This window comes from Eubalaena glacialis, chromosome 9 (genome assembly GCF_028564815.1).
Source record: "Eubalaena glacialis isolate mEubGla1 chromosome 9, mEubGla1.1.hap2.+ XY, whole genome shotgun sequence".
NCBI lineage: Eukaryota > Metazoa > Chordata > Mammalia > Artiodactyla > Balaenidae > Eubalaena > Eubalaena glacialis.
Genome location: NC_083724.1, coordinates 21,902,536 through 21,916,585, shown reverse-complemented (window position 1 = coordinate 21,916,585; position 14,050 = coordinate 21,902,536). Strand labels below are relative to the sequence as shown.

Sequence of the window (14,050 nt, the reverse complement as noted above, 5' to 3'; positions counted from 1 at the left end):
CCCCTGGCCTTCAGGAAGAGCCCCAGGTTTCTCATCTGCTCCCCGCCAGCTGGGGTTCTCTCTCTCTCTGCCTTTGAGGGCTCTGTGGCCTGTGAGCTGTTCCTGAGGGGGGTCCAGGTGTTGTCTCACCTCTGTCACTTGCATGTACGGTCCCTCTGGAGTCACGGGCCCCACTTCCATCATCTTTTAAGAGTCGCCTCTTTGGTATTTCTTCAAGGAAGCCGGCTCCCCCATCCAAGTTGTCCTCACCCTCCGGCTCCTCCTCACAGTGTGCGTATCACAGGCTCCAAGTGAAGTGAAAGCACTCGAAACATCTCCCCTCAGTGTCCAGCCATGTTCATTTTCTTCCCAACTAGACTGGGTGACTTGAGATAAGATTTGCCTGCTGAGACCTAAGCACTTTCCCTCTGTGCCCAGCAAGGAGTGTGTTGGGAAAACGATAAGCTAAAAAATACTTCCCACGTCGAGGCTCAGGCAGTCATGCAATCCAGAGTTTCCATCCCCAGACCAGACCCAGGAATCTTTGCTAGGTGAGCACTCCTTGGAATCAGAGAGCCTAGCTCCTCTTTTCTCACCGTGTCCCAGGAGGTTTTCCTTTCAGAGCTTTGCTTTCCTCCTTGCTGCAGTCGTTAACTAAACAGGAAGTTGATCGTGGGCACTTTTCCCCAGATGCTAAAATGAGCAGTGGTCAGGAGAGGAATAAGGGAACTGGACTGTGCCTGCGGGGAGGGAAGGGGGTCAGCCCAGAGACTGGTTCGCTGGGTGCCTGTTGAGGCTGGTTCCTGGGATGTTTGTCAGGGAATGGCTCTGGAGGGGCAAAGCCAGGGCACTCTTGTTTACACTTTGGTTTCCCCCAAGGTGGCCAACAGTAACAGGTCAATCAGCAGGGGAAGGCAAAGTGACTTCAGTCCTAGATCAGGAGGGAAAATCGAGTCCTTTTTAAAATTTCTTCCAGAAGTTTAAGTGCTTTGGAGAATGCTCCCCCTCCCCCACCCCCCAAAAAAAGGTTCCTTGTTTTTGGTTTTTGGTTTGGTTTTGTTTTTTTCCGGCCATGCTGAGCGGCTTGTGGGATCTTAGTTCCCCAACCAGGGATAGAATCTGGGCCCATGGCAGTGAAAGCACCGAGTCCTAACCAATGGACGCCAGGGAATTCCCAAAAGTTCCTTCCTTTTAAGTCACCCAGGATGCCTGACTGTATATCTTCCTCTCTGACTCATCCTTGTCTCTCCCAAGTTTAGTGCCCATGCCAGGCACATTTGAATCCCCTCACCTAGGCGGCTCCACCTTCCCTGCTCCTGTGTACTGCAGCCATAGCCAAATGGTCTGTATGGCAGACGGCTAAGTGCCCTCAGCACTTTGCAAGCCCTGAAGGGGTTGGCTCCCCCAGGTTTGGCCTTGCCTGAGGTGTTTCTGGGTCAGCTCCTGCCCATAAGGTCTGGGTATAAAACTTCCCTGGTTGGTAGAGATTGACCTTGATGGTTACATTTGGGATTAGAGGCCCCAGCACACAAAATGTACAAGGCCTCACTTGTTTTGGGAAGGCATTTGGCAGGTGGGTGTGTGACCCAGCTTTGGGCATGTTGACCGCCCCCGCCCCCGCCACTCCCGGGCACCATCAAAGTCCAGTGGAGCTCCTGAGTTAGGAGAGAAGCCAGCTTTGTGCTTTGGGTACCAGGGTGATCATTTCCCATTACCTTCTTATAATATTGGGTATTTTCTTTCTAGCTGTGTAGGACAGATGAAACTCACCAAAGCAAAGTGAAAGTTGTGAAATTCAGGGGACCTAGTTCCATTTTGAGAAAGTCTTCTAAACTTCCTTAAGAAAAACTAGAAATAGCCTGCTGTATATTTCTTCTTTGTATTTCACGGTTTTTGACATGCATAAACAACTTTCCCCCCATTTCCCCAGAATTACCCAATTTTAATTCTTTATTTTTGTTTATCTGCTATCTGGGGGTTGCGTGGACAAGTCTCCAGTTGATTTATAAAGTGGGCCAGTAGTCTTATTGCAATGAATTCCCTGGTTAATGGAGATAGGCATCATCAAAACGTCACGGTTAACGGAACAGTTCATGTGATACGGAAAACCCTCTTTTCTAGTTTCAATATGGGACGTAGGAGAATAGCAGCGCAATACCAAATACTGCTGTACACTTGCAAAATCTGCACACATTTTCACTTTTGGATGAGTAACTCCTAAAAGGAGCCAAAGACATATGACTCTGAATCACAGCGTTTCTTCTTCCTGTTTGTAAACAGGCAGGTGTTTCCCCCACAAGTCACTGTTTGGCTTGGATGAGTTTAAAAATTTGGGTCAGGATAGCACTTTTCTGAATTCTTTCTTACATCTGGAAACCTAAGGCTGTGCCTGCAAGTAAATGCCTCCAGAGGAGGGAGTGTGTCCATGGCATTTTAAGGCAGTAATCTGGCCTCTCACAAATGTGTGAGCACAGGGGCATGAGGTACCCCTTACACATACAAAGCTCCCGTGTATGCATCCCCCTTCCAGGTACCAGCAGATGTGGAGAAATGTCAGGATCGGATGGAGTGTTTCAATGCTGATCTGAAAGCCGACATGGAGAGGTGGCAGAACAGTAAGAGGCAGGACTTCCGGCAGCTGCTCATGGGAATGGCCGACAAGAACATCCAGTATTATGAGAAGGTAATGAGCAGGCTGACACGATAACAGTCCTCTCCTTAAGGAAGCGTTTCTAGTAGCCAGAGCCTCTGGTCAGGGCCTGCCAGAAGTCCAGAAGGGTCCTGCTGGGTCCATCTCCTTCCCTTAATTTATGTGTTTAGTCTTAGCAACCCCTGTGTGTCCTCACCCTGCTGTGCTAGATGTGGTGCTGGGTTTGGAAGCCGGGGGGGTGGGGCAGGGGGGCCCTGGGCGCCCACAGGGGTTTCACTTGCACACCCTGCTGATGGAAGCAGTAGTTTTATCCTCCAAGCCCTTTAGTTCTTCCAGCGGCTGCTTCCCAGTCAGTCAGGCCTGCAGCGCAGGGATGTCCCCAGTTGATAGAGGCTTCGGGGTTCCTTTAAGCTGTTCTGTGGTTCTTCACACAGGGGTTCTTCCCTTCATTGTGCTATGGATCCCTTTGGTCATCTGGTGAAGCCTAGAGACCCCTTATCGAAATACTGTGTTTTTTTTTTTTTTAAATAGACTTTGAAATACTGTTTTTAAATACCTAAAACAAAGGGATGTAGGATTACAAAAGAAAACTATTAAAAACAGTATTTTTGCTGAGTCCCCTTGATCTGTGGGCTTCAAATTAAGCATCCCGCCCGCCACCCTCACACACATACAGCTGTCATCAAGCTGCAGCTGAGTATCCTCAATCAAAGTTTGCTCCTAGCATATCCAACCCTAGATCATTTCTGCTAACGAATCCTGATATTCCTTAAAGCTTAAAGTTATCGATGAAGAATGGCCCAATGGTAATTCAACAAGTAACCTGTAGACTTAAAATCCAGCTGAACAAGCATTAACTCAGCTACTCCCATCACAATTCTAGAAACATGTCCTCATCTCAAACTAGAAGAATCCATCTTTTTCAAAAGCTTTGCTGGTTCTGGCTGCTGTGCAGAGGCAGTGTGTCTGCATCTTGATTGGGAGGAGGGTTAAGGAAGAGAGTCATGGAATGGCCCTTACTTGCCAGGTCTTAGTAAGGGCTGTTTCATAGGGAAGGGGGAAGGTGGCATACGCCTTTCCTCAGTACCTTTCTCATGGGACCCCCACTGTGTGTCTGCATTGGCACTGGGCTGAATGCTTTGCATATGTGATCTCATTAAATTTAAATTTAACCCTCACCATGACACTGTGAAGTGGGTTTTAGGGGCTTTCAATTGAAAGCTGAAGAAATGGAAGTTCAGCAAGGTTTTAAAATTCTGCCCAAGGTCACTCACCTTGTGAATGACTGAACTAGGATCGGACTTGGCTCTCCGGGTCCAGAGATCTGAGAATTCCCACACACTGTCAGTGAGGGGGACAGAGACCACGGATCTTTGGGGACAGTCCTGACTGCCCAAAGATGGAAACATCATTCCATGTGCAGCCAAGGCCTCATTCCTCTACTGACTGTGCTCTTAGACAGGGTGCCTCTCTGTGCCTTTGTTTCTTCATCTGCAAAATGGGAGTGATCCTTATCCACTGAATGATGGTGAAGAAATAATGAAATGATGCCTGAGAACCTCTAATGTGCCTGGCAAATGGGGGATACTCAGTGAATGGTGCTTCCTTCCCTCATGCCCTCACTCTAGCCCCGCTTCCCACTGCACCAGTGCTGACTCAGTTGGACGTTCATTCCTCCTCTTGGTGATTAATTCCAGGGTTCCCAAGGCCCGGGTCCTAGGACTCAAACCCAGGGCCTTTATCCATGTCTTGCCACTATACTGCAAACAGGGCCACCGTCTTGGGGCCTCGTCTTGGCTCCTACTTATATTTAACAAATGCTTTTTGTGTGCTGTCTGTGTACAAGGGACCAGGTACACATTGGTAAACAAAGTGGCAGGACTCCTGCCATTAAGGAGCCGTCTGCCTAGTGGAGGATAGACGTTAATCCAAGAATCCCACCTCTTCAGAGAGATACGTGCCCTACAGGAAAAGAACAGGAAACTGCGAGGAGAGACTAGGGGGCATCATTCAGATCAGGATGGAAGGGGGCAAGTAGAGTGGGCAGGAAAGTCCAATCTGAGGAAATAACATTTAACCTGAGTCTCAGAGACAAAGAACAAGTATTCCAGGCAAAGGGAGCAACATATTTAAGGGTCCTGGGGTGGGAAAAAGCTTGAGTGTTTGTCCAGTAGTTAACTTTGTGAAGAAAGCAGGTATTTAGTTGGGTCTGTGGTCAAGGGGACCTTTTGCTTCCTTTGTAGTTTTTGAAGTTTTTTACAATGAAAATGTTTCCATGTAATAGTTGTATAATAAAATACATTTTAAAAACGCTAAAAAGAAAAGAAAGAAAGAAAGAAAAAGCAAGCTGGTGTGGCCTTGGTTCCCATCATTGACATAGAAGAACCTTCCGTATCAGAGATGATGGCCGAGGGAGAGAGCAGGACCCAGGATGCCACGGACCCCACACTGGGTCTCTTGCTGACAGCAAGCTCCTTGAGGCCCCCTGGGCTTCCTTCTTTTTTTTTTTTTTTTTCCCCTGGGCTTCCTTCTGTAGGGCAGGGTCTGAGTCCAGCTTCTTCTCCAACCTCAGAGTCACCAAGGAAGGAAGCAAGGAGCCATTTCACCACTCCCTTCACCCGGCTTGATCTAGGGATGCGTCTCTCCTCCCCCGTCCTCAGGTCTCCTCCCCAGATGACTTAACACAAAGCCTTGCTTCACCCTTGGGCTGCTCCTAAGAAAGGCCTATGTAGTTCTTCTCTCCTCTTTACGCAAGAGGCTGCTCAGAGGGCGGGTCATTCCTGCTGAGCAGCATGCTCTCAGAGAAGAGGGCCAGCGTCTTCCAAGTTCTTGGCTCTTCTGAAGGGTCTGCAATGAAAGGCATGTGTGTAGTGGAAAGAACATCCACTTTGGAATCACGAGCTCTGCCACTTATGAGCTGTGTGTCTTGGGAAAGTTTTTTTTTAACCTCTCTGGGTCTTATTTTCCCCACCTGTGAAGTGTGTGTTTGTGTAATAAATAATAATAATTCTACTTCCTAGAGTTGTTCCGAGGACTAGTGACAATGAATGTAAAATACATAACGGTGTCTGGACATGATAAAACTCAATAAATAGAGTTCCCTCCCCCCATTTTCCTTTATGGGAGATCCAGGAGTGGCCCATACAAGCAGATCTGAGGTGGCTGAAGAAGAGCGGGTTTTCCGCCCCCTCTGAGTCAGGTAGCTGGCCCGTTCCAAGATAATTTATATATTCCTGCAGGCACCACCCACACCTGGAGCAGTGTCTCCATCCTGGCTGAGAACCTAGGGCCTCACCAAGGGTTTGCAGCCTGCCCTCTCTTCTGCTTTTGGAATGGAGGGTATTTCTTTCAGTGAATACATGTCCACTCACTGATATGAGCTTTATGGACAGTGCATTTAGGCCTCACAGAGACGCTGCAGTCTTTCATAGAGATGGGGGCAGGGGGAGATGTAGTCAAACACCTGTTGCCTCCCTTCTTTCTGCTAGCTCTGGATAATACATGTAGGTGTCATTAGACAAAGGTGACCCAGCAGGATTGACAGTGTGAGGGTATAGATCAAAGCAGAATGAAGACGCTGACCCTGAAATCTGAAACTCCACGCTGATGCTCTGTGTGTGTGTTGTCGTTCCAGTGCCTCATGGCTTGGGAGTCGATTATCCCACTACTGCAGGAGAAGCAAGAGGCCAAGTAAGCTCCTTCTTGGGACAGAGACTCTCCTACCTATGCAGGGCATGGCGCCCACACCGGAATGTCCCTGCAGCGCTAGAGCGGTGGCACCAAGAAGGCAACCACAGAAACATCTCTCTTTTGTGTATTTCTTTCCCTTCCCCCCACCTTTGTCCGACAGTTGTTTTCAATGAGTATTTATTCCTTGGTGGCGTCTGTAAGGCTGTCATCATCTCTCAGCAGAAGAAGCATACCTCCGTGGTGTGAAGGAACCTGTTCGGTGGGACACTACGAAGATTTGAAACTGAGGGACAAGACAGCCCTCAGCTGACATTCTGACGTCTCGTTACAGTCCCCTCTTTGGGGACAGCAGAGTTGCCTGCCACGGAAGAGAACCCGGGTCCTGCTTTGCAAGGCCGTGAGGAAGGCATGAACAGAAGGCAGCTCCTGCTTTCCGTGGATGCACAGTGGCTCTGGAATTGACCTCCATGGGCCTTGACTCGTCTTGGCCTAGAAGGAGGTGTCGGCGCCTCCGTGGAAAACCCTTAATGTGCAGCGTAGCTCTGAGTGTGGCCTGCTGCCTGCCTGTCATGAGTGACACCTGTGTTATGGTTTCCGGTTCGCGTAGGACCGTTTAATCAGTGTCTAGGTGCATCCATGCTAAAGCAAGCAAGCTAGCATCCTTGTCCTTATGCGATGCCTTGGGAAGCTGAGGGGGCAGTGCTCCCCGAACTTGTTTCTGACACTAAAATGTAGTAGATTGAAAATTGTTTTGTGTAAAATGAAAAAAAGGTGCATTTTTCTCTGTGACGTTCTTCGATGTTCTTTTGCTTGTTAAATGTCATCAGGGTAGAGAGTTAGGCCTGTTAGGGGTCATCTGTTGTCTTGAAGTCAGAGTAGCTCCGAGGTGTTGAGGTCAGCGGGCATATACCAAGCCCCACCTCCCATGTCTGCTTTGTGCAATTTGCCTTTACCTCACCAAAAACTCCTAGTTTAATGTCTCCTGCTGTGTCTGCTGAATGTTTGGGCAACCTTTTGGGGAGAGGCTGGCATATTCTTATGATACAGTCAAGATTTGTAAACTCAGTCTGAATGCTCTACGTGAAGTGCTTTAACCTGACTCTTTCCTAGTCAGGAAGAAGAGTCTGTATCCAGGTGGGCCTCGAAGATGACAAGTGTGACAGCGAACTCTTTGCTACTAGTTAAGCTGAAACCTCCTCAGCTTGCAGCCACGTTCCTGGGGACGGCTGCATCTAAAGTCTTCATTTCAAACTATTAGCAGGTTTCCTTTTCAAGTGTGGCAACACAAAACAGACAGACAAAGAGGATCTCTCTTCCAGCTCGTTTTTTTCCCCTCATGAAGTAAAACTACCTGTGTCATGTTTGTGTTCACTCGTCTGTGGCTCATCTCTATAAAATTACAAATCTGAGCCTCAAATAAGCGGTAGTACTATTTTTTTAATGAAACAGCTGTGCTGAGACACTGCTGCATTTGCAAGTGAACCTGCAAATACTGGTCAACGTGCAGACTGCTGAGGTCACTGCATTCCGCTTCTAGCTGCAGATCTTGGGGCAGCCACGGCTGTGATGCTGGTGGGGCAGCCACGGCTGTGATGCTGGTGGGGCAGCTGTTGGACAGCCCAGGACAGTTTGGTTCTGCTTCATCGTGTTTGAAAAAGTCGCGGTTTAAGTGATAATTTGTATATCAGTTGGTACTTGTGCACGCTGTTAGACCCCATTTGTGCCATTCTAAAATCCTTTGATGTGAATTTTCTGTTTGGTACAATTAGAGACGATTCATTGAAGCAGAAGGGTAAGAACAGTCCATAGACCCCGAGTGGTGAGTCAGTGTTTCATTCTACCTCTAAACCATCCTGTTGGTGTGGGTGTCGATGTCCAGGTCCAGCCTGACAGCTTGCTGGTAGACTCGGGGCATGTATGTGATAGTGGGTTGATGGCCTTCTATGGATATTTGGCAGAAAACACTAGACTGACCCAGAGGCGAATGCTCATCTTTGGGAACGTGTGAAGTCTTTCCTGGTGGAACGTATGCTTTAAAAATGTTGTCCAGTGTGACAAATGCTTGTAAAGAACTGTGGAAGGAGTTACAGGAAGACTAGACTCTAGTCTGCTGCTAGTTGCCAAAGCCCAGGCACATTCCTGTGGAAGGGTTAGATGGGCGAGAAGGCAGCCCTACCAAAAAAAAAAAAAAAAAGAAAAAACCATCAGGTTCCTTGCTAGGACATAGGAAGGGGGTGGGGTACACAGTCATCCCCTTACATTATTGGAGGCAGAAGACTGGTTCTGAAGGGATGCAGGCATCTTGGGCTTTTATCTTTCTCTGTTTGTTTGGTCGCCCTGTCACGTGCCTGTGCTTTGACACTCCAGAGAGCTGGAACAAGGCAAACCGACCTCCAGCGTGCCATTGATAGCAGAGCTTGGAGGACCAGGGTGTCTTGCAGCCTTCCTTGGAGAAATGGTCTTTCCAGAAAAGGGACCTTTGTCCCTTACTTCTGGCTGGCATCTGATGAGGTGAGGAGGCTGGCCCAGAAGGCAAGGGACAGTAGGCAGTGGAGGAGGCCCTCCAGCCCTTCCCACCCCCGCGGCTCCCTCGGGCCCCCGAGGGTCAGCAGCCCCAAGCATTCACCTCTCCATCTCCATCAGCACGAAGGTGATTCCCTGTGAGAAGTGTAACCCAGAGATTTCTGTGCCAAAGACTGCCTCGTAGAGGCTTCGTCACCCCATCCTTCTTGGCTCCACAAAAGTCGGGGTGCTGAGATCACCGACTCCTCTCTTGTATTTATTTTCCAAGAGGTTTTTGCTTGAGGATGTGTCTTACCTCAGGCAGACACACATGGACAGGTTGAGACTTGAGCACGTGGCAGTGGAGTGGAAAGTCATCCCTGTCAACTGTCCCTGGGCCGGGGAAGTGAAAGGTTCCATTCACCTGGGTTAGAAATCCAGGCTAGGGCAGAAGCGAGAATTCCTAGAAACTGAGCAGATCTTAAAGATGCAGATGAGGTTGAAGAGAGCAGTTGCGATTTGCAGCAGATATGGACACTGCTCGTCCTTACCACGTGCTGGATCTCCAAGAAGACTCTAGGCTACTCTGCTCAAAGCAAGGAACCACTGCTCCTGCTCGAGCCAGGTTTGGGGTTGGATTTTATCATTTCTTAAGACTTAACGATGATTCCTGGTGACCTCAGAAAAGTGCGATTATGGACATGACGGGCTCGTATTTCACCGTGCTGCTCATTGAACCCACCACACACCTTTCTTTAGCCGAAATAACAAAAACCAGCACGACTCTGGGGATGGTGGTGAATGTAACCTAAGTTTGTCTCCATGCCAAATTTCAGCCACACCCAGAGTGTGTCCTTCATGTTATTGACTTGAATGTGTTTTCTCAGTGGCTGTCCACACGAGGGAATTAAATGCACACCTGCTGCTCGTTTCTTGTGAGGCTGCCATTTGTGTTGGGACGATGGGCTGCTCTGTTTAGAGAAGGGCACGGTGCCGTGTGGCAGTGTGCACATGGACTTTCTCTGGGGACCGTATCAGCCCAAGAGGCACCCAGAGGTTGTGTGACTTGGCCCCGCTGTTGATAGCATTGAAATCACGGGCACCTGGCTCTGTTTTGATGCCATTCGTGGGCCACACAAGAGTTCTCTGCCCTGTGTCCTGAGCTGGTGAGAGTGGAGGGACAGCCAGGGCCACAGCAGCCTGTCTTCTGAGCAGAAACGGCCCTTTAGAGCAGCCAGAGTAGAGCCCAGTTTTAACCCATCCCAAGACCCAACACAGGTCTGCCTGTTGTCAGGGTACGGCACACCAGTCCTGGTCCCCACCTTCCCAGACACCTACTTTCAAGGTCTGTGGAAACTGGGTAATCTCATCCTAAGGCTGGGGTAACACTGCTTTGGCCATCCCTCTCTGCAGAATTATTTTGGGAATTTGGGTGTATCTTCTCACTTTCAAAAATCCCCAATGTGCCACCAGGTTGAACATGCCCTCTCACTTACTGTGTTTTCTCTATTCAGATGACATTTCCCTCAAATTTACCTGCCATCCCCCGGGCCAGACCTACAGATTGATCTGGGTGTGTTGGGAGTTGTTCGCCTCTTTGTGGTTTGTTAATTCAGTGAATAAACCAGGAACCTGATTTTTCATCAACCCACCCAATAGGTGGTTTGCTTTCTGTATTAAGGATATCTGGTCTCTCCATAGTTGCACAGATCAGAGCATGCGCAGGGCTGTCTACATTAGAAAAGGTTTGGGGTGGGGAGCAGTTACAGGGGGTGTGACTGTTTTTTCTTAATCATATGTCTTTGAAATGCTCTCTGGGTGTGACTGTCTGACCCCCTTCTGTGTGGCAAAAGAAATATGTTATCGAGGTAGTTTTTACTACTATAGATAGTCTGTAAATAAGTTCTTTGAAAAAATAACGTTAACAAACCAGTAAGATATTTGTCTCATTCATAAACATTTTGTGTATTTAGCACTTGAAAGTCAACAAATCCAGACTTTTAGAAATGCCACAGACTGTTAAAAGCCTGACTCTACTTTTTGAGAAGTTGTCAGCACCTGCTAATATGCCTTATTCTTCAACTACTGTTTTTTAGATTCTGAATAGAAAGGGTTTTTAGAGTTGTAATCAGTTGTTCAGTTTAAATACTTGAGGCCTAACATAGCCAGTCTTTGTTCCTCTTAAAGAAACAAGCAAGAAATTGAGGTTCATAATTAGGGCTGCCTTTTGGGAGGAGAAAGCTAAGTATTGCTATTGCCAAATGATATTTTTGATAATGTAAGGAAACACAGGGACCACAAAACCTTTTTTTGTTGTTGTCGTTGTTGTTTTAAAGTGTGAAAGATTAATTTAGTGCCTTTTGGCACATTTCTGATATTACGGTATCAGCATCAACAAATCACTTAGATACAGAGAACTCTATAGATTATGACAATATTAAATGTTTACCCTGATTCTGTAGAACAGCTTCTTAAAAGATACCGTGGGGGCCTCAGAGCAGCATATTTTACATAGAAATTCTCCGCAGGTTGAAATGCCAAAAACACGAAACGTGCTGTTGACTCACGTAATTTAGTCCTTTGTCATAGAGCTTTTACTATTAAAACCAGTGATTGGGTACAGCACGTGAGCCTCTCTGGGAGGCGCTGCCCTCTCACCAGGTGATTCTGGGCAGCCTGTAGGCCAGGTGTGAGCAGGTAACACCTGCCAGCTCCCCTGTGTGACAGGCTGGCTCACAGTCTCGGACCATCCCTCCAGTCACAGATGATACTCGAAGGAGGGAAGGGGGATTGCTTTTTCCCCAGTGGGGAAGTGGGGAGGGGAAAGTACATTGCAAACAAAAATGTGACTCAGTGGGATAAAACAAGGCCCGCGTCAGCTGGGCCCCCATCGAATAACAAACCAGCAGTTCTTAGCAGTCAGCACCGTTCTCCTGGGCACCCCTGAGGTTTTGGTCCTGTCCTATAGCACCCTGTCCGTTGTACCCTTGTACCTGTTCCCTTGACGTCTGTGTGTCGGGAATGCGTTCAGACATGATGTACATCTGATACATTCCCGTGAAATAAACTGCCAGCAAACTTTCTAACTTGTATTTTAACTGTTGGAAAAACAAACAAACAAGCAAAAAAACCCTTTTGCTTAGGTCATGTCCAAATTATGGACTGTTTATTATTTTAGAAATCATTCTTTACATTTAAAATTTTAAAAGAAAAACCCTGAGGTATTGATCAAGTCCTCCGTGTAAATGTGTTCTCTTCTCTCCATGCTGCTGTTAAGCCAAATCAAAAGCTGTGGGGGGAAAAAAAAAAAAATGTGCTTGAGAATGTGTGTTGTAGATGAGAAGGCAACTTATTTACAGATCAAAGTCTTTGTTTCATGAAGCTACCAAACTTTAAAAAGAACGTCACCTTTTTTTTTTCCTTTGTTATGGAACCCAGAGATTATAAAGAGAAAAAAGTTCTTGTTGCATTTTTGATGCTGGCATGAGGTTTTTGTCCACTTTTTTTCATATATCTGCATATAAAAAATTCTGTCCATTGTGTACCATGGGATTAGTATTACATTTCAAGGTAAACAAAAATTTGTATTGCTTGATAAACTATTAGCTTGTAAATTTAAAACAGGTTTCTTTACCTCAATTAACTTAAAGTAATGGACCAATAAACCTATAAAAGACACTTTCTTTACCTTGAGTCACGTTCCGTTTGTACGGCTTTATAGGACAGGAAAACATGCGTGCCTCTTGTTCTGTTTTCTTATTTTCTCTGAAGAGGTATCCGTTTGCCTGCGAGAATCAGGATATGCATAGCGACAGGAAAAAAACCTATAATTTAACTGTTTTTATTCTTCATTTCTTTTTGGACTTATCCTCAGTTTGCCCTCTCCTACATCTTACAAGGTGGCACCAATCTGAGGACATGAAGAAACCACCCAGTGTCCATCTGTAACCGTGATTGGCAGGAAGGCTGGCAGCCAGCCCAGGTAATTACATGAAGGATTTCTTCCTATTCTATCCCGTAGCAAAGCAGGATGTCATATTCTGAGTCAGAGCCAGTCATTTCCTGATTTTTTTTTTTTTTGATTCCTGTGTTTTTAAAAAATCTGTAAAGAAAGAAGAAACGTCTGTAGCTCATTAGAGCGTTCGAGTGTGTTGTAAATTAGAGACCAGAATGCTCAGTTAAGCTTACCTAATGATGGCAATGCACTGGAAATGGACTTAAACTGGTGCTAAACTTGGCTTACTGATAGTAGACACCATTAATATAAGACTTCAGTTATACAAAATGAGGCAGCAAGGTGTGGGATAAGAGATTGGGGATCAAATGTCAGCTTTTCTACTTTCTAGGTATGTGGCTTTGGGCAAGTCACATCTCTCTGAAATTCAGTATTATGATCTTTGAAATGAAGACATGCCTTTCCTGAAGGGTTGCCGATAGGACTAGCAATAATGTATACAAAGCACCTAAGTGTCTGCTGGGCCCTCATTATGTGATAACCCTTATGGAAAGACTTGTCCTATTGTTCAAATATGGCCAACTTAAATATCCAGGATGTTCCCATAACAGTCCTTCCTGTGTGCTTTGCCAGTTGAAAATTTAAAAGGGAGATATATCATTTTTTAAACTGTTTTCCTTTTAAGAAGATTATGAAAATAGTATGCTGGAGGATTGTAGTGAGACTGAAGGTCTGGGGGAATAGATGGGAGTAGATCATAAAAAAGAAGTGATAGAAAGGGAGATGGATTTTTGTGGTGAGGGGCAGGGGTCAGAGATGACTTGGAGATTTCCAGCCTGGGAGCTGGGAGGTGATGCCATTTTCTGAAATATGAAATCAATCAAGAGAAAAACGGAAGGTGAAGTATAGGCTTAGATGGTGGGGTAGGAGAAGAATTTGGTTTGGACTTACGTTTGAGGAAACCCAGGGGGAGGTGTTGACTAGATTGTTGGAAAGAGAGTTCTGGTAGACTAGATGACCTGGGAAGGGAACCAAGGGCAGGGCTTTGGGGGCCTCAAGAATTAAGGATGCAGGGAGAGGAGGAGGGGGACTCAGCAAAAGTTTGTAAGGAGAAGAAGGCCCATAGATTAGAACAGTGGTTCCTAAGCCTGAGAGCTTGTGAAAACACCAATTTTGGGGCCCCAGCCCTAGAGTTTGATTTGGGCGGGGCCTGAGAATTTGCATGTCTAACAGGTTCCCATGGGATGCTGATGATGCCGATCCAGGAACCACAC

At 46.7% G+C, this 14,050-nt stretch overlaps 1 protein-coding gene across 1 annotated transcript in view; it reads left to right on the top strand.

The window, feature by feature from the left end:
• Positions 1–12,473, top strand: part of SNX30 (sorting nexin family member 30) — a 114,932-nt gene extending 102,459 nt beyond the window's left edge. Inside the window, exons 8-9 of the mRNA XM_061200095.1 lie at positions 2,510–2,662; positions 6,264–12,473. Of these exons, the coding sequence (XP_061056078.1) occupies positions 2,510–2,662; positions 6,264–6,323 (213 nt within the window). The 3' untranslated portion in view covers positions 6,324–12,473. The remainder of the gene's footprint in view (positions 1–2,509; positions 2,663–6,263) is intronic.
• Positions 12,474–14,050: the final 1,577 nt, after the last annotated feature.